Raw genomic sequence first — 19,705 nt, 5'->3', positions numbered from 1 at the left:
TCATTTTATGAATGAAAAGGGGTCTATTAAATATAAAGGTTTTATATATTTAAGGCCATTATCTTGAAAATGAAGGTTGGTTGTAGAATTTCATGAGCGGGTTTAGACAGTCATGAGGCAGGTTAGTTTATCCTTCTGATGGTTTGATGGAATAGCACTTACTATTATCATTACAACAGAGTCTTTGCAACCCAAATAAATACAGTTACAAAATTATTTTAAAATAATTTTCGCAATATATAAACATAGTTAACATAATAAATGCCTGGGACTTTAAGGACCAATAAAACTGTCTGTGGGTAAAATCTTGTGGAAAGAAACCAAACGGCAAAACATTCCGAGAGTAATGCAACATTGCACATATTTGCTGTTTTTTTTTAATTGAACTGAACCTAAATATTTTGAAAATAAAGAGCAACATTTGTTTTCAATCGACTAAAGTCTCCAAGACCACTCTTGGTTTAGCAGAGTGATCCTTGTTACAGCCGCATGAGTTTCTGGAGCTTTGGGAACAGTCTGAACGCGTTCTGTGTTGTGACTTCCATAACTTTCTCCACTGGAATCCCTTTAACCTGGGCGATGTACTGACAGGAGACCAATACGTTCTTAGGCTCGTTTCTCACCTGCAAAACGACAAAGAGTGTTTCAGTGACCCTTGTCACAATAGAGCAAGTTACAGGAGATAATGAAGGGCACAAATCAAGAAACAATAAATAGAGAAATATACTTTAATGTTTCTCTAAAGAGAATAACTTAAGATCTTCTCCCTTCCCTCTAAAACTGCAGTTTCCACTGATTAGAACTGAACGATTAAAATGTCGCGCTCATGGGCTAGAATTATAACGTAGAAATATAAAAATCTCAAGAGTAGCTCAAAATATCTCACCGATAACAAATAATGTTAATCCTCGTAGCGCCTTCCATGTTGGAAAGACGTCTCAAAATGCTTCACTCAATTCTACTGTAAAGTGTCATGACTGGGTATGTATGGGTAAAAACTGCAACCAATTTGCACACCAATATGCCATAAAGTGATTGACCAATTTTGTAGGGCGTCAGGAGAAATTCTCTACATTTTTGAATAGTGCCATGGGATCTTTAACGTCCAGCTGGACAGTCGGCAAAGTCTCAGATTAATATACTCCAGCGAAATAGTAGTTCCTGCAACACTGTATTAGTGTCACCCGAGACTGTGAGTTGAAAGTCCCCACTGCACTTGATCCCACAACCTATACCCAATCTGCAAGTTGTTAAACTGATAACAATACTTTATATAGCACCTTTTACATCAGCAAGACGTATCAATGCGCTTCAACCAACTGTGAGCCCACGTTGATGGGGGTGGGAGATAAGTTTGTGTAAATACTGGATGAATGAGGCCTCTTTCACCCACCTCCCATGTTTTCACCCATTTTTTTTAATAGTACTACTGACTCTGCGTTACTGCTGGCCTCGAACTATGAATGATAGACCTTGGATGCACAAAAGTCTTACCTGACGGAGAATGTTACATTGAGATTTACCTGTTTTACTGGCCCTAATGCAGGAGAGTCTGTCTCCAGGCACATGGACTCCAATGGCAGCTGTTTCACCAGTTTCTGCTTCTTGGGTAAAACAGTACAAAGGTTAGTCTGCCTTCAGATCACATTTTCACATTAAGCGATACCTTTCAAGATCTTTCTTCGTAGAGAGAACAAGTCAGTCAGTTCATCAGAACATTTTGTGAAGTAAATCACATGTAAAACATTTTCTCGACAGTCTTTGGACTTGTTGACGTGTGATACCAGTCAGCCCTGCAGTTGGTAGCCTCCGAGTCAGAATGTTGTATAAACTCACATAGTCCTAGCTGCCACGCCAGTCAGTGCAGGGCTGGAGGAGCATTGCATTGTTGCTGGTGCCGTCCTTCAATTAAGATGTTAAAACAAGGTCTGCCTGTTCAGGTGGACATTAAAGATCTCATGGCATGATTTGAAAAGAGAAAGGAGTTTTTAATCCCCCAGATAAAATTGATTGTTTGCTTTATGGCACTGCTGGCTCCAAATTGGCTGCAGCTTTTTTCTACGAAATATACAGTTACTACGCTTTACAGTAAATCTTGTGAAACGCTTTCAGACCCCTTGAAGAATGATAAAGCACTGTGTAAAATGTAAGGCTTATTATTATATTATTTGTGCTGTGCCAGATGCGATTAATGCAATGAATCTTGAGAATTAAACCCTAATCTCAAAACATGACTTCTGCACTATACGAAAACAATTAAATAGCATTAATCTTTGCATTTGGAAACATCAAATCGTCTCAATGCACTTCACAGGTAATTGATGTTTAGTGACTGTTTTGGGGGGTAAATGAAGCAGCCAATTTGCGCGCAGCAATGTCTCACAAACAACCATAAAGTGAAAACACAATTTGAGTTTTGTTGGCTCGGAGACCAGGAGAAACTCCTCTTTTTGAATAGCGCCACAGGATCTTTAACCTCCACCTGAACAGGCAGACTTGGTTTAACGTTTCATCTGAAGGTCTGCAATGTGATTTGTTTTTAAAATTCATCAGTGCTTCCATGAAGCCTCGGGTATCTCGTCCACATTCTTCATGTGTAAAGTCAGACAAAGAGCAATATTACAATTTCTTAAATTCAATCTCAATTTCAAAGTCCGATTCCCACAGTTCTTTAAAAAAAAGAAATTGGCTTCCAAATTAAAACTGGATTGAAGGATTTTCCAGGTTTGCAGCAGCTTAAAATTTCAATACAAAATGGTTTGACAGGATAAGAGTAGGTTGAATTTGGGGACTACAGTACTGAAACTTAATAAGAAAACTCTGGGTTATCAAAAGGGCTTTCATTACTAAATTTCGACACACCTAATGAATATTGTTACAGCGTTTAGTCTAACCTGTTCACTTCTTATAATAGAGGGTGGAATTGAAAAGAAAAATCCAGCTTTCACCGCTTCCATAGCCACTGAAGGTTTCCCGTCAAAAGCATGAAGCAGAACTCTCTCAGCACCTGGAACACAAGACAACCTTCGCTATAGTCCATTACAGATCGTCCAATATTTTGTAAACAAAGCAGCCGTTGCACCAGTAATTTGATCCTGCATATTTTCAGATTCCCCCATGGCAATTTATCTCTGCCATTCATAATTCATGTCATTTATGCTCTTGTCCTGCAGCAATACGATAGACCAACTTGTGCCAGGGGGCTGGGTTTACGTGAACCACGAAAGACGCCACGATGACAACAGCAACTTGCATTTATATAGCACTCCCCACGCAGGGTAACGTACTAGAGCACTTCAACATTACATTGCTGTTTTATCAGCCGAAAGAATCAGTGGATGCAAATAATTTGGTCTTCAATATTTGAATGGCAATGATGTTTTGAATACAGTGGCAAACGTGCTACAGGGAGTACAACTGCTCCACAACATCACGCTATCCAATTTAGCATCTGTTTTCCAAATGAATAGGACCTCAATTCTTACCAGAGGAATAAGAATGTGCTTGTGATATGTGTTCATCACCTCATGAAATGGTGCCCATGAACTTACGATGGGTGAAAGCTTGGGCTTTGTCACCTCTTCTCTTCCCCCCCACCCCACACCCCCCAATTAATGAATGGGTCCAACCAAAAAACAGTGGTTGATTTGACATCTACAACAATTTGTAAAAATGAATTAACTGTATCTGAAAATAAAAAATAAAAATGGGTATGAGGAAAAGGCAGGGGAGTGAAACTAAACAGGGCCGATGTTGGTTCTGAACACAATGCTACGATTCTAATTTCAAAATACGGTCTTGATCCATACTATGAACTTAGAACCATCGATTCTAATACCGTGGTTCCTACTCCATCTCTCCAGCCCCAATGTAAGGGTTGCTATAAATCAAATTGAAAACAAGAAACTGAAACCCCAGACCTTGTTCTTTTAGAAGTTTAATTGTTGGGCGTCCAGCAGATCGAGAATGAACGTTTCTGTAAAAGGAAAGAGCCAAGAGATCAGCGCAATACAACTCGGTATTAGACTGAATAATTAATTGGATAGGTTTGAAAAGCTTTCGTTCCTAATCAATTCTTAAAGGGGGACATTGCTGCAGAGGGAATATTACGGCCGCTGTCTTTTACATACCATTCCCAGCCAGGTATTCTGAACATAAATATCTCTGCCAGGTCTAGATTTAGTCATTGTGTTTTTAATTTGATCCCGCCCGTATGGAGCAACTTCCAGATTTGTGTAAAAAAAATAATAAATTGGTCACTTCAATCCACTATTTGTGGGACGCTGCTGTGCGTAATTGGCAGCTGCATTTCGCCCACAATATATACAGTCAATTCACTTTACAGTCTATCCTCTGAAGCGCTTTGAGACGTCTAGAAGACATGATAAGGCGCTTCATCAAATGCAAGGATTATTATTATTATTATATGCATGACCACACGATTAGTTATCTTTGCTTCCCATCCCGCAGTTCCGCAGTTCCCAGCTCGGGTGCCCGCCAGTACCTTTAGGCCCTTTGGGATATTCTCCTGACATGAAAGGCGCTTTGTACACATTTTAAAAAATTGTATCGTAAAATACAGAGATGGAACTAGCTCAGCTAAGAACAGTGACAGCAGCTTGCCAGTGAACTGTCAGGAAATCCTGTGCATCCCTGCAAGGAGTCCAAACTGAGAGAATTCAATACCAGGTGAGTACACAGGAACACAGAATACTATAATGTCTCCTCTCTCCCCTTGCCTCCCAAAGTATGGTCTGGTCTGTCACCTTCATGTTGTGTTCCGATTAAATATTGACAGAAGGTGGTGGTGCACAATATATCAACAATAATTTCCATTTGAAAAGCTCACTTACCATGATTGCAGAACCTGCATGTCCTGAATAGGTGTCATACAATGAGCAACGCAGCCATGCCGTTTAGTAAGCATTCAGGAACCACATAGAAACACGGAAACAAGAGGAGGCCATTTAGTCCCTCGAGTTTGTTCTGCCATTCTAAGATCAAGGCTGATTTGCATCTCAGCTCCAATGACCTGGCCTTGCCCCGTACCCCTTGACACCCTGACCTAATGAACATATCAGAAACCACAAGCGTGCAAAACAGAATTCTTGAGATTTAATCTGAAACGCCTGTCTGCCAACGCACAGAAACTCTTTTTAATATAAATTTAAAAAGAACGTCACACCCAATAATAATAATAATCCTTGCATTTGATACAGCGCCTTATTACATCTTCGAAATGTCTCAAAGCGCTTCACCGAATATTCTGTAAAGTGAATTGACTGTATAGTTTGTGGGCAAAACGTGGCAGGCAATTGTGCACAGCAGCGTCCCACAAACAGTCGTGGGTTGAGTGACCAATTATTATTATTTTTGCTTGCTTGCTTGCTTGCTTATTTATTGAGATTTAATTTGAAACAACTGTCGGGGGACATACAGTAACTCTTCTTAATATCAATTTAAAACGAATATCACACCCAATATACTTTAAACAGACATTGTCAAACCATAGAGGGGGTTACAAGAGGTATGGGTGAACCAATAGCTCTTTTGTCTCTGCCTAGGTACTTGAACCCACAACCGTCTCACTCAGAGGCTAGAATGCTACCAACTGAGGCAGGCTGAAACCTGAATGCATGCAGTTGTTTCATAAAGTACAATATTAGTAATTATATTGACCAATCTAATTTTTTACCATAACAATTAGTCATGCTGACACATGAATATTGGAAAGGAACGGGAAGATACCTGGCCCCTGTGGAACAATACCCCAGAATTAACAAACATCAGTCATAACAGCTTCAGAAGAGTTGGCAGAGGTGGAGAAAATAAGGAGCAAAAACACAACACTTCTTAGTCTCATGATTAGATATCACGACACCTATAGTTAAAGGTAAATTACAAAGGTAAATCCAGCTGCTTTGCTATTTCAATTTGTCTGATGAGGACCTGTCTCTGTTCATTCTTCTGAGCATCGGTGCTTGCGAATCGAGGGGTGAAATCCAATCCAACCTAAAGAAAAATCAGAGACCCATTGTGAGGGAATGTTTAATATTTTATTATGTACTTGATCTACCCATGTATTTCATACTGATATACTGTATACAATTACACAAAAAATGTCAGTCTTTCAATATCTGCAGTGGAATGCCTATTGTGTTTTTCTGGAGGTAACGCTTTGGAAAGAAAAGAAAGTAATGCTGTTTAAAAAAACAAAACAAAATAAGCACAGGTTTTAATACTGGGGCCGTTGGGGGGGGGAGGGGGTTGCAGTTCAGAAGCCGCATTTGTAATGTGGTAAATTCTGGCAAAACGTCTGAGTTTGGGTTTGTAGCAGGAATGGGGATTGCACATTATGTGCAAACGCACATTACACCACCCCATGGCCTATCAATGCTCTGATGACCTACGCCCACCATGAACATGAATAAACTGCGGTATAAGTCAGAGGTCTGAAATTCCAGCTAGTTGTGGGAACATGGGAAAACAAAAAACAGCAGTTCCACCACTTTATTAGATCTAGTTAGATCTAGTTATTAGATCTAGTTAGATCTTTCAATAATAATCCATGCATTTGACATAGCGCCTTATCACGTCTTCAAGAATTCTCAAAGCGCTTCACAGAATATACCGCAAAGTGAATTGACCATATATTTTGTGGGCGAAACGTTAATCCCAATGCCCTGCCCTTTCGCATTAGCCTTTAATACATCTACCACACAAGAATCTGTCCATTTCTTTTAAACATTCCCCTGATTCTACTTTACAGTTTTAGTCTTAAAATTGAAGACTTTGAAAAAATCCAGAATTGAGTCTTAAACTGGAAGCTGTTCATTTTTTAAATGCATGGAAAACTGGCTTACATTTTAACATAACACGTAGGAGCAGGAGGAGGCCATTCGGCCCTTCGAGCCTGCCCAGCCATTCAATCATGGCTGATCTTCTAATCTAACTCCAGCTAATAACCTGACCCTGCCTTATCCCCATATCCCTTAATCCCTTTTGCAATAAGAAATCTATCTATCTCAGTCTTGAATATATTCAAGGACTGAGCGTTAACAGCCCTTTGGGGTAGTGAGTTCCATACATTTGAGTGAAGAAGTTCTTCCTCAACTCAGTGCGATAGGGCTGCCTCTGATTTTAAGGTTGTGACCCCCGGTTAAGACTAAATTTAAGAAGCTTTCACATTTCTGAGTAATCTTTAAGACAAAATGGTCTTGCATGCTGAGACACGGTGGAATTTCAGATCTTGTATATCGCTGAGCACTAGATAATAGTTTGTTCTATATAATAAACCTATTTCTTGTCCTAACTATTTTTTTTAAAGAAACCCAACCTAAAATCATTTATATGAATAAGATAAAGGAGTTGATGGCTCACAGAAAAAACAGTGACTCAGTCCTAAGACCTGCCCGATTCACTTATCCTTCAACACTGTCACTCAATAATTTATGTTTAGTGGCTACATGCCCCATCATGCAACCTCTACACCAGTTACTCACTCATTTCTTGATGAGATTCCCACCAACGTTATAGTCCAGAGTTGCAATCAGGAATGATGTGGTTCACTGAATGCCCCGCCCTGGGGTCTACACACGTTGATATACCGATTAAATCATGCCATTATGGCCTTTTGTCAATTGCAAGAACTCAACCATACTTCTAAATTAACAGGGCCCTGTCATTTGCTTCATGAATGTTTGATGGTCCTGCATTAATAGCAATCCCCCTGTCTTCTTCTGCTGAACAGCAAGTAAGAGAGGAAACTGGACTGAATTTCACTTCGGTTAATATTCCACAACCATTTAAGTAATGAAAAGAGGCCCAGAGATGCAGGGAGCAGAACATTTGGCTTCAAATTGCTTTAAGGCTGTCTGTATAGGGAGTACCATTGCTCCACACGGTATTTGGTGGTGCACCGCATGTTTGATACAATACAACAACAACAAATTACATTTGTTTAGCGCCTTTCACGTCAGGAGGATGTCCCAAAGCGCTGGACAGTCAAGGATCCACACCTATATGTGATGTAGCAAGATATGTAATGTTAAATGCATTTTGTTCTATTTCAGTCAAGATAGTTTACTATTAGTGGATCTAATATTGTTACACAATTGTCCTTGTAACCAAAGTGAACACAAAACACCCTAAATGTTGAAAGTTACAAAAATATACCCTACCTCGCCAATTGCCAGTAACCGTTCCTTATATTTTTCTATTAATGGTAGCGCAGCTTCCAGATCCTGGAAAAGGAAAAAAAAAAAGAAAATAAGCCAAAAGAAATTGATAATACAGCTTATGTGTTTCTAAAAGAGAAGATTAAAATATTAAATAAGTAGTTAATCTGTGCAAGAAGCGGCAACATTAATGTCAGAGCAGCTTAAGTCATGGTAACAGAATCCTGTCAGTACATTCTAATTAAAAATAAGATTGTTTTAATTTGCCTGAATTCTTGATGTTTAATGAGCACCCCTTCTGCAGGTGAAAGATCATCCTCTGAGGTTACCTGTAGAGTAGCACTACGCTGTTCTCCTGATGGATCGACCTGCACTGGATGGACACCAAGACATGGCAATACAAAGCCAGAATATCTGAAAATAAATTAAACAAAAACAAAATGGTAAGGAATGCACGTGACTTTAGCTGATCAACGGAAAAGCATGGAATAACGACAACCCCACTATCAAAAGGGAACAGATTCCAATTACTAATCAGGTTACTCCAGATAGACCAGCCAACTGGCCAATCCACAGGATTTGGAGGGAGAAGATATTCTTTCCCACTCAGTTACCTGTTAACTCTGCAAGGTCAAGCCCTAACGGGCAGAGTGGTCCGAGCTGGACAAGGAGTGGAGAAGCTTGCTAAAACGTGCTCGCAAGGGCACGCTAAGCAATTTTAGCTGCTTGGTGTCCAGCAGTACCCTGAATCACGCTCTGGGGTCCCCAAGCCTTGGCTCTCAAACAATGTGCTTAATACCCTCTGGAATTACTTAAGCAGGGTGGATTAATCGAGGAAGAGAGCGCACATTCCTTTCCAGGCCCAGGGAAATCTCCTGTCTAGGTGGCATACATACGTGGAACTCTCAGCCTGGTTTGGATACTCTGGAGCCTTGGTCGTGGCTGGATTAATGCAGGGGCTTTAGGGGCTGCTGGGGGCATCGGGAGCACGGCACAGTCTCTGTAACATTCTGACGTCCGGAGAGATTGAGATTGATTTCTCTGGAGGTCAGAGCGCTTTTGCTCATGCACGAGAAGCCCCGTTTCCGTGCATGTATCTCTCCTCTCTCTATCTGACTGTGTGTCTGTCTGTGTCTGTGTATGTCTCTGTTTGTGAGTCTGTGTGTCTCTCTCAAGGTAAATTGAAAAAGAGTGTTTTGACATCGCTGCAGGCATAGGAGTTGGTAAAACAGTAAAGGGAAGGAATTGAACATGCAAAGAGGGGCCCCCAAAACTACAACAGCCCTGAGCCCCCATCAAGCTTAATCCAGTCCCGAGCATGGTGATGGGTTTCCAGTCAGATTGATTAACTGAGTAGCTCGGTCTCATTCCCACGTGTGTACGTTTTCATTGTGAGTAATACAGCTCTGATATTTTGCAATTCGATTTTGTAAGTATTCATTGCTACAAATGGATAAAAAGATTAAAAATTCGGAGAGGTTTTGATAAGAGTAGATAGGGAGAGACCGTTTCCACTGGCGGTGGGGGGGGGGGGGGGTCAATAACCAGGGGACACAGATTCAAGATAATTGGCAAAAGAACCCCAGGGAAGATGAGGGGACATTTTTTTTTACACACAGAGAGTTGTAACAGTTGCGGAGGTGGGGGAAGGCAGAGCGGGTCATGCCATGGATGTGGGGTAGAAAGGATAGTTGAGGGTCAAATAAGGCGCCAAGGTTCCAGACTGCCTTTGCAAGGTGGAGTGAGCATCCGTGGATGGTGATGCTGTCAGCGCCTGAGGTGAGGAGCGCTGACAGAAACCAATCAGGAGCCTCGGTCTTGTTGACATTCGCTCTCATCCAGCACTTGATGTCTGACAGACATTTCATCCAGACAGCAGTGGTCCTGGAGTCAAGGTGGAGGCAGAGAGGTAGAGTTGGGTGTCATCCGCATACACGTGGAAGTTGACCCCATGTCTGCGGATGATGTCACCAAGAGGGAGCATACAGATATTGAAGAGGAAGGGACCAAGGACAGAGCCCTGAGGAACACCACACGAGACGATGCGGGGGCTAGAGGAGAAACCGTTAGTAGAGATGAAATGGAGACGGTGTGAGAGGTACGATCTGAGCCAGTCAAGGGCAGAGTCATGAAGATTGAGGTGAGAGGGGAAGTGGAGGATGAGGATAGAGTGGTCGATGGTGTTGAAGGCAGCAGAAAGGTCGAGGAGGACAAGGAGGCAGAGGGAGCCATGGTCGCAGATGGGCATTTGTCACTTTGACCAGGGCTCTGAAGCAGTTTTTTTTCCAAAATTACTTCTTTCTTTCCCCAAATCTCTTGCGATTTCCCAAAGGTATCGTTCAAGCGAACAACAACTTGCATTTATATAGCGTCCCCATATAGCGGCCCAGAGCGCCTTGAGTGGAGAATCAAGTGTGATTGCTCAAGTTACGCATTTTCTTTCAGCAGGAGTTTCCCTTGTGTTTTTTAACCCACGTATCTGGAAATCTTTTAGAAACACAGAAATTCACAGTACAGAAGAAGGCCATTCAGCCCATTGTGTCTGTAAAGGCTCTTTTGAAGGAGTGCCAGCTGCAGAGTTTTGTTACCGAGAGTCAACAATTGCCAAAACTGGGTTCATTTAAGCTGCAGTTTGATGCTACAATGGGAAGGTGGAAGGAAAGGTTTATTATCGTGCAAGGGTGGGATCAAACGGGCTGGGCTCAAAGACTTCCTTTGTCTCAACCCTATATTGTGTCCTTGCTCAATAAGCATGTCTTGTGCTGACCAGAAATATATCTGGAGGACTCCTGTAGCTCAGTGGTTAGAGCGCTCGCCTCGCAAGCGAGAGACCTGGCTTCGATTCCCGGCAGGGGGCAAAACCCTGGGCAACTTTCCTTACCCCACACGCCTGATTATAATCCCTCAAGAAAAGAAACAATAATTAGGCACTGCTGTGCGCCATTGGCTGCCACATTTCACCCACCAATATACATTCAATTCACCTTACAGCATATTCTGTGAACCGCTTTGAGACGTCTAGAATCATTACATTAAAATCGCTATATCAAATGCAAAGATTATTATTAAGTATTATTGTATCATAATTGTAAGTTTGCCCAAGCCTCAGAACGTTCAGCCGTTTGCCAACCGCCACCAATCAACGTAACTTTACTGCAGCCTTTTTAAATTTTAATCAAGATCAAGTTATAGTTTTATTTAAAACTTTACAAAATTCATCAGAGAGAATTTCAAATAAAAATGTGAATAATTTCATTGCTAAAAATATCCGTCTCTAAGCAATCTCTTTGTACTCGCAAATTTCTGGGAAAGATTTCAATCTCGAACGTTTGCCGAAATGGAGCTGACCACATCCGCCATGAACTGAACACTAACTGTTGCCCAAATAGTTTCACACCGCGCTCTTTCTCTTAGGTTTGTAAAGTTATAGATTCAAAAGCTTATCTGGCCAAATACACCTTTTTTTTAAAAAAAAAATATTTCTACAAATATTAAGGAAGGACACTTAAGTTCAAATTTAAATAGGAAGACATGCACAGCGAGCACACAAAGGGAAGGGGGTTGGGGCGAATACTGTTTAAGAAACATGAACTGCTCTTGAATTGAGCACGTGGTGAAGGAAATGAGAAAAATTTTTTTGCAGTGTTTTGAAGGGATTTTCCTTCAATTTTCTAGTCTTTGCCTCTCGGCGGAGGCACATGTCAATTGGGGATGGAGCCGCGTGGGGGGTGGGGTGGGCGCCTCACTCAGACCTCACTCTAATGGTCTTGCTTCATAATAAATAATTATAATCCTTGCATTTCATATCGCATCTATAATGTCAAACCGTCTCAAAGCACTTCACACAGGGAAACACAGTTGGTGTCGTACAGATGCTGTATGAAATCCTCAATATGTCCCCTCAGTTCCCAGAGCAAAACAAAAACAACAACTGAAGCACCACCCCGCCCTGTGCCTCCTTGGTCTGTATGATATCGGACAGTGTTGCTCATTTAGCTATTGAGCCACACACACGAAGCGCTCGTATACATGTTCAAAAGCCAACTGGATACTCACTTCTCCGAAAGCTCCATTAGCCTTTCAAATTCTTCTGAATGTTCGGCTACAGCCACGAGGGCGAGAATGCCGGCCTGTAATGAAAATCTTACCCATGGCAAATACATTCACAACAGCAGAGGCCGTTTGTATCACTGCTACACCTCGTACAAAGCCGAGTCCCAAATTTCGCCCATTTCAGCCTGTAACGTCGACCGGCTCAACAATTTAAGGTTATGAAAAACTGTGTAAAATTCTTTAATTCAGGCTTAATTTGGAAGCCGGTTCTTTTTTTTTAAAGAACAGTGGGAAAACAACTTTAAATAAGAGACCAAATTTAACAATTTTCCACAAATCCGTGCAATAAAGGCGAGGTGGAATCTTGACCCACAGACATGCTGGTGCCCCTCTAATTAAACACAGCGTATTCAACTGCTGCTTGTGCTTTGGTGTACTGCAGACCCACCTGTCGCAGGAACCGGACCACCAGGACCCCCTAAGAGGATCTACCTGATTTTGATATTCCATTGCCAGGCAAATTGCCTTCGAGCCAGTTCAACAGCACGGAGATTTTGCATATCTCCTCCCCCCTGGGAGGATTGTCACGAGTTGATGATTTAACATCTAACAAGTGCACACGCGATCCCTCACCAGGTGCATGTCCCAGAAACTCATTGCAAGCCTGGTGGTGAGCAGCGTAACTAAGCACGAAATTCCTGAGAGCATGTTCACCATCCATAATCCGGACACATTTCTCAACCCATTGAACCCTGACTCCACCAATTGGAAGTGCAGAGTTTCAGCAGCAGCTGCGTACTTCTCTGTATTCCAATCAGGTTAGACACCAAGCCTTGGATATAAGAGTGTACGTTCACACTGGCCTTCCAGCAGCTCACCAGCTATTTGATAATTAGCTGCTTTCAACATAGTGGGAGGATCTATACACGATAACTTGTTTAGTCACCAGATTAATACAGTAGCTGTGATAAAGAGGCTCAGTTACGACACAAGACAGGATAAATCTGAGTTCTGTTCCTAGAGATGAGGTTAAAGATCAACTGGATTGAGGTGTTTAGCAAAACCACAAGAATTGACAAGCAGAGCTAGGGATGACTTTTTCCTTCTAGTGGAGGATCCAAAATAAGTCTTGTAAATAATAATAGTAATCCTTGCATTTGATATAGCCCCTTATCAGGTCTTCGAGACGTCTCAAACTCTTCACAGAATATACTGTAAAGCGAATTGACTGCATATTTTGTGGGTGAAACACCGCAGCCAATCGTGCCCAGCAGCGTCCCACAAACAGTCGTGGATTGAGTGACCACATTTTTTTTTAAAGAGATCATTACTCCTGGAAAAGCAATCCGCCAATCGACTAACAACTCCGAGACGCCATCCAGCGTGAAGGGTGCTATATGAATGCAACTTGTTGCTGTTGTATGTAGAGCAAACCTAGTTAGAAGTGAGATCCTTTCTTCACAAGATTATGACAACGTTGAACACATTGATTACTATTTTTCGGAAGATGAAAATGGTTCAAACGCACAAGAATCTACTCCGCCTGAGGGCACTATGTAAATGCAACTTGTTGTTGAAATATTGATTAATTTTAAACGATTACTGTACCTTCTTAGCTTGATCGATCACTGCATCAATATCCTAAAATAGGGATGATAATGTCAGTAAGAATGTTGATAGCGCAATAAAGTTCACCAAAATTAGCTTTTGCAGTTCAAGTAGAAAATGTTCTCAATAATATAAAATCTGAGGTATATATGATATATATAATTTATTGTCTGTAAATGTCTAGTTATCTACACTTCTTTCACATTTCTGGTCACCCCCATGCACTTTTGTTAACTGCCCATGAATCTCTGCACCGTTTAGCTAAATCTGAAGCAAGGATGTCCAAAATTAAACGATTGAAAGAGAGTCTGAAGCAAGAAATAGGTCTGACGTTTCATTATTAAAAGATTTCAAGCACGGGTGCTTTGACTGGGCACTCTCAGATTGTGGGCGATTAGATAAACTCTCACTTCCTGATTTTATTTCAGTTTAAAGAAGCGGCGTATCAAGAATGCAAATGTGGCCTTTTTCATTAGCTGCAAACCGAGCTTCAAAAAACGTTTTTCAGCTAATGAAACATTTTACTTTTTGGCCCACAAAGCAGAAAAATAATAAAAGGTCGACAATATTTTAATGTTTAATAAATTACGATAACAAGGTTACAACGGAAGTAGGGTGTGGGGAGGAGACCAAGTGTAAATTCAAAATGTAAAATAGTTCAGAGAAAATAGTGAAGAAGAGAGAATACAGAACAAGGGTGAATAGAAAAGAAAGAAGACAACTAGGCAAAATCATAATCTTTCAAAGTTTAAAATTGTGCTAATATTTATTTCATGGGTTAGCATCCATGTCACAGGAATAATAATAATAGTTGCGTTTGATTAAGCCTTCAAGACGTTTCAAAGCCCCTTCACAGAATATGCTGTCAAGTGAATTGACCGTATATATTGTGGGCGAAACGCGGCAGCCAATTGCACACAGCAGTGTCCCACAAACAGTGGTGGATTGAGTGACCAAATTATCATTATAATATTGTTTGTATTACCCCAGAAAAAGCGATCTGCCAATCGACTAACAACCGGGTTCCTACTTACGGCTGGGTAAACAGAAGCGTGTGAAGTAAGGAAACTTCCCCAACATTGCGGCCTGCCGGGAATCGAACAAATGTTCTCTCGCTTGTGAGGCGGGTGCTCTAACCGCTAAACTACCGGACTAATAATGCTAAACTGATGCTTGTTTAGCTTTATTCATGTAATATTATTGTGGGGAATTGGGGTGAATTCAGGAAAACAGCATGTAACCTGAAAATTAGCAGAGCTGGTCAGCCCAGGAGACAGGAGTATTCGAGGACCCGTGGCAGATTCCTTTTTTGTACCTTTGAGCAAGATAAACACCGGAGAAAGGACAGTGACCAGACTGACAGGAAAAGGTGGAGAAGAGTTGCCTATTTTAGAAAAAAAGTGGAGTTCATGTCAAGGATTCCGATTGTACAGGAATGTCTTTTATGTGCCATGGCACACAGCATCCCCCCCATGATCAAAGGACTTCATCAGAACTGCGTGCCAATGCAGTTAGTTCTACTCGAAGCCTTTTAGCTGCTCTCGGCTGAATGTGGGCCAAGGGATTAGGAGAAATTTCCTCCTCTTTTCAAATTGTGACACGGGATCTTTAAAGTCCATCTGAACAGGCTGATAGGACCCTTCACTGATAGTCTCGTTCCAAAGAATAGCAACCCCCAACAACGCAGTACACCCCCAGCACTGCCTTGGGGTGTCAAAGCGGGGCTCGAACCCTTAACCTTCTGACGCAGGCAAGAGTCCTACCTACAGAGCCAGGCCGACGCCTGAAAACTGCTGTAAGGTGCTTCAGGGGAAGATTAACATATCCCGACAGAGTTCTGGAAAGTCCCCCCAAGGCACATCTGCAAGATCTGTGCTATTTACACATCCTTTAGCAAATCCTGCAGTCATTGTTGTAATGTAAAGGCTCGCCCAACACAACACACTGAATGGGAGATTCAATCAGTCCATGGATTATATTATGGAAATAGTCATCCATCCAAAACGCACATTGATAGCTGTACTTCCTCAACACAATGTCGCCTGATATAACAAAAAAAAGACTTCCGTCTCTTTCTGTGCACATCAAAGTCATTTATTTTTTTTTTTAAAAAATGGCAAAACAAACAGATTTTTAATCTTGTGTGAAAAGTTAAATCCTGATCAGATATTTTTCAAACCCCCTCCCGAAAAGCAACATTACCCATACCAAAAGGAAACTACAAAGCAATTGTAATATAATCAGCACTGAGACTGAGGGGAGATAGTGGGTACACAACTAGAAACAGTGAATTGAATCCTCAAAGTACTGTGTCAATATTTATTAGTTGAGAGTACACTCTTTTGGACAAACGTCAATATAACAATTAAGTGTCATTGTTGGTAGCACTCGCTCGCTCAGTTGGATGCACTCTCTGAGCCAGAAGGCTATCTGGATTCAAGTCCCAAAGCAGGGACTTTGAAATCACAGTCCAGGCTGAATTACTGATACAATGCTGGAGCAGTGCGGCATTAATAATAATAATAATCCTGGGCACTTGATATTGCGCCTCATCAGGTCTTCGAGACATCTCAAAGCGCTTCACAGAATATACTGTGAAGTGAACTGACTGTATATTTGTGGGTGAAACGCGGCAGCCAATTGCGCACAGCAGCGTCCCCACAAACAGCCGTGGATTGAGTGACCAAATTATTATTGTTTTTTTTCTTGAGGGATTATTATCAGACGTGTGGAGTAAGGAAACTTGCCCAAGGTTTCGCCCCCTGCCGGGAATCGAAGCCAGGTCTCTCGCTTGTGAGGCGAGTGCTCTAACCACTGAGCTACAGGAGTCCACATTGATGGAGGTGTCATCCTCTTGAGACCTTAAACCAAGGTCCCATCCGCCTATTTAGGTGGATGCTGAAGATCCTATGGCACTATTTAGAAAGAGAACGGCGAATGCTGCCTTAGCCAACCAAAACAGAGTACTTATTATGCCCTTTACCCAGGGTGGGTGCCTCAAGAATGCTGAAAAATTCCCGAGATGAAACTGATCACTCACTTTAGGGCTGTTTGCGGGATATTGCCATGTGTAAATTGGCTGCCTTGTTTGAATACAAAATAACAACAACAAGATTACATGCGTATAGCGCCTTTCACGTCGGGATGACGTCCCGAGGCGCTGGACAGAGTATAGCATTTCAGACCCGAGCTGGGGTTGGGGGGGGATAAGGGAGGGGAGGGGAAGGGGGGTGGCCGATGGCATGGTCGAAGAGGAGGGTCTTGAGGTGGGACTTGAAGGAGGCTAAGGAGGGGGCGAGGCGGAGTGACTGGGGGATGGAATTCCAGAGGTTGGGGGCAGAGTGGCTGAAGGCTCTCCCACCAATGGTACACAGTCACAACACTTTGCAATAAATCCTGCAAATGCTTTTAATTGTGCTCCGGATGTGAAAGGTGCTAAATCCAATGTGAGAGGTATATTTAGGTGCAGCAGCAGAGGGCACTCCATTGCAAAGTGGGCGTGTGAACGGTTTCCTAACAAGGGAAAAATGTACCTCTACTGCTCTTCCAGTGCTTATCATATTATCAACAGGAGCACAAACAGGAATACGATATCAAGTATTTTGCTTACTGTGTATACACAGCATTGCTGTTGATTACATCTCCCAAGTACTTAACAATATTCACAGACAATTCGCTAATGGGGCAGCAACTTGCCAAGGACACTTTTAAGGGAGTTAAGAGGGATTTTCCATCTGTCAGAATACCACAAGAGTTTTAATTAATGCCGGCTGCGATTTCATTTATGGTTTGCCAACAGCCACTGGCGCCCCAAAACTCTGGAACACTCTCCCTCAATCTCTCCGCCTTGCCCCCCCGTCTCCTCTTTCAAGTCCCACCTGAAAACCTTCCTCTTTGACCGTGCTTACGGCCCCCTCCCCTCGGAGTCAGGCTCCGCCACTGTTTAGCGCTCTGAGACACTGCCCTGCGCGGAGGGCGCTTTATAAGCGCGAGTTGTTGTGGTGGTTGTCAAATGCAAGGATTTTATTATTGTTGTTACCTTTTTTTGGGGGTGGAGGGAGGAGGAAGGCTAGTATTTGGGTTGACTTTGGGGGCTGATACAAATGTATTTTACTTCCTGGCCAAACCCCAAGGGTGCCCCCAAAACCTCCTTTGCCGAGTCAGAGACGAGAGCTATAATAATAACAACAACAACAACACGGTGGAAGCAGAAAGTGTTAGACTTCTTTGTAGGAAATAATAACTTGGGATACAGTACAACCAAAAACAAAATAAAAATAAACGGCCTCTGTTTACCTAACAGTAAGTAGGAACCTGGTTGGTTGTTAGCCGATTGGCGGATCGCTTTCTGGGGGTAATAATCCCTCAAAATATAACAATAATAATAATCACTCAACCCACGACTGTCTGTGGGCTGACGTCGCTGTGCGCAATTGGCTGCCGCGTTTGGCGCACAAGATGCACAGTCACCGTATACCCTGTGATATCTCCCCCCACCCAGAGCGCTCAACAATGGTGCAGCCCAAGGCCGAGCCTGGGGGGGAAGTGGGGGGAATGGGGGGGAATGGGTGGAAAGGGGGAGAGGGGGGGAATGGTGGAGAGGGGGGGATGGGGGAGAGGGGGGGAATGGGTGGAGAGGGGGGGAATGGGTGGAGAGGGGGGAATGGGGGAGACATGGGGGGATGGGTGGAGAGTGGGGGGAATGGGGGAGAGAGGGGGGGATGGGTGGAGAGAGGGGGGGATGGGGGAGAGAGGGGGGATGGGTGGAGAGAGGGGGGGAATGGGTGGAGAGAGGGGGGAATGGGTGGAGAGAGGGGGGGAATGGGTGGAGAGAGGGGGGGAATGGGGGAGAGAGGGGGGGAATGGGGGAGAGGGGGGGAATGGGGAGAGGGGGATGGGTGGAGAGGGGGGAATGGAAAGGGGGATGGGGAGAGGGGGGGAATGGGTGGAGAGGGGGGCGAATGGTGGAGAGGGGGGATGGGGGAGAGGGGGGAATGGGGGAAGAGGGGGGGAATGGGGGAGAGAGGGGGGGAATGGGGGGAGAGAGGGGGGGGGGATGGGGGGAGAAGGGGGAATGGGGAGAGAGGGGGGGAAGGGGGAGAGGGGGGGGGAAGGGGGAGAGAGGGGGGGGGAATGGGGGGAGAGAGGGGGGGAATGGGGGGAGAGAGGGGGAATGGGTGGAGAGAGGGGGGGAATGGGGGAGAGAGGGGGGGATGGGTGGAGGGAGGGGGATGGAGGGGGAAAGGTGACCGTCGGCGCGGTCGACACCACACATCCCGCACACCGGGCTGACAGCTGGACTGTGACTGTCTGCTTTGGGGGTGGTTGGAGGGGGGGGGGAGCGTTTGGGAGGGTTTGGTCCTTACTGTGGTGAAGTCGGGCGCTGCCAAGTGGCAGTGACAGTCCACGCAGCCGCTCATCATCATCATCATCGCCGCCGCCGCCTCCTTCCCGCCCCTCTCCTGAGGGGGTGGTGGTGGTGGTGGGGGGGGATTGCCTTTCAAAATATATATATATATCTACACATGAAAACACACACACGGGCGGACATTTTATTTTAAATCGATTGATTGATCTTTCTTCAGACGGGGCCGGAACTCTCGTGCGAGGCTCCGGCGGGGCGGGGGGTGTGGTTTCCACCCGGAGCAGCAGCAGCTGTAGCACTCAGGGCACGTGTGTGTGTGGGTGTGTGGGTGTGTGTGATGGCAGGGAAGGGGGGGGGAGGCATTTGCTGGTGACACCCACCAAACCGGAAGGAAGTGGAGCCCACCCCCTCCACCCCCCCCAAAAAAAAAAGCGCGCGCACCCGCGTCTCGGAAGCGGCCGTTAGGTTTGAATCCGAGGCGTTCAGCGCGAGGGATGGAGCC

General features: G+C 43.7%; 1 protein-coding gene across 3 annotated transcripts; it reads right to left on the bottom strand.

The window, feature by feature from the left end:
- Nucleotides 1-335: 335 nt before the first annotated feature.
- LOC103186159 (putative deoxyribonuclease TATDN3) lies at nt 336-19,294 on the bottom strand. 3 transcript variants are annotated; one of them, XM_042333461.1, is made up of 10 exons: nt 19,205-19,294; nt 13,839-13,871; nt 12,234-12,307; nt 8,507-8,591; nt 8,181-8,243; nt 5,903-6,012; nt 3,921-3,976; nt 2,895-3,007; nt 1,524-1,604; nt 336-623 (listed from the first exon to the last, which is right to left on the bottom strand). In XM_042333461.1, the coding sequence occupies exons 1-10, from the start codon at nt 19,268-19,270 to the stop codon at nt 480-482; spliced, it is 825 nt and encodes a 274-aa protein (XP_042189395.1). In that variant the 5' UTR covers nt 19,271-19,294; the 3' UTR covers nt 336-479. The 3 variants fall into 3 exon arrangements, with proteins under 3 accessions (XP_042189395.1, XP_042189396.1, XP_042189398.1); XM_042333462.1 differs by having other exon boundaries at nt 1,524-1,601; XM_042333464.1 differs by lacking the exons at nt 13,839-13,871; nt 19,205-19,294 and adding an exon at nt 12,679-12,873.
- Between the last annotated feature and the right edge of the window lie 411 nt (nt 19,295-19,705).

This window comes from Callorhinchus milii, unplaced genomic scaffold (genome assembly GCF_018977255.1).
Source record: "Callorhinchus milii isolate IMCB2004 unplaced genomic scaffold, IMCB_Cmil_1.0 Scaffold3, whole genome shotgun sequence".
Taxonomy (NCBI): domain Eukaryota; kingdom Metazoa; phylum Chordata; class Chondrichthyes; order Chimaeriformes; family Callorhinchidae; genus Callorhinchus; species Callorhinchus milii.
Note: the sequence above shows the minus strand (reverse complement) of the source record. Positions and strands in the feature narration are given on the sequence as shown.

Bases quoted from the DNA above. Each gene is read 5' to 3' on its own strand.
- LOC103186159 (XM_042333461.1), bottom strand. From the start codon at position 19,270: ATGATGATGATGATGAGCGGCTGCGTGGACTGTCACTGCCACTTGGCA. The intron at 3,008-3,920 runs GTCTGGGGTTTC...CTTGTGTTCCAG, and splicing joins TAAACTTCTAAAAGAACAAG to GTGCTGAGAGAGTTCTGCTT. The intron at 1,605-2,894 runs GTTAGACTAAAC...GTTTTACCCAAG, and splicing joins CTATTATAAGAAGTGAACAG to AAGCAGAAACTGGTGAAACA.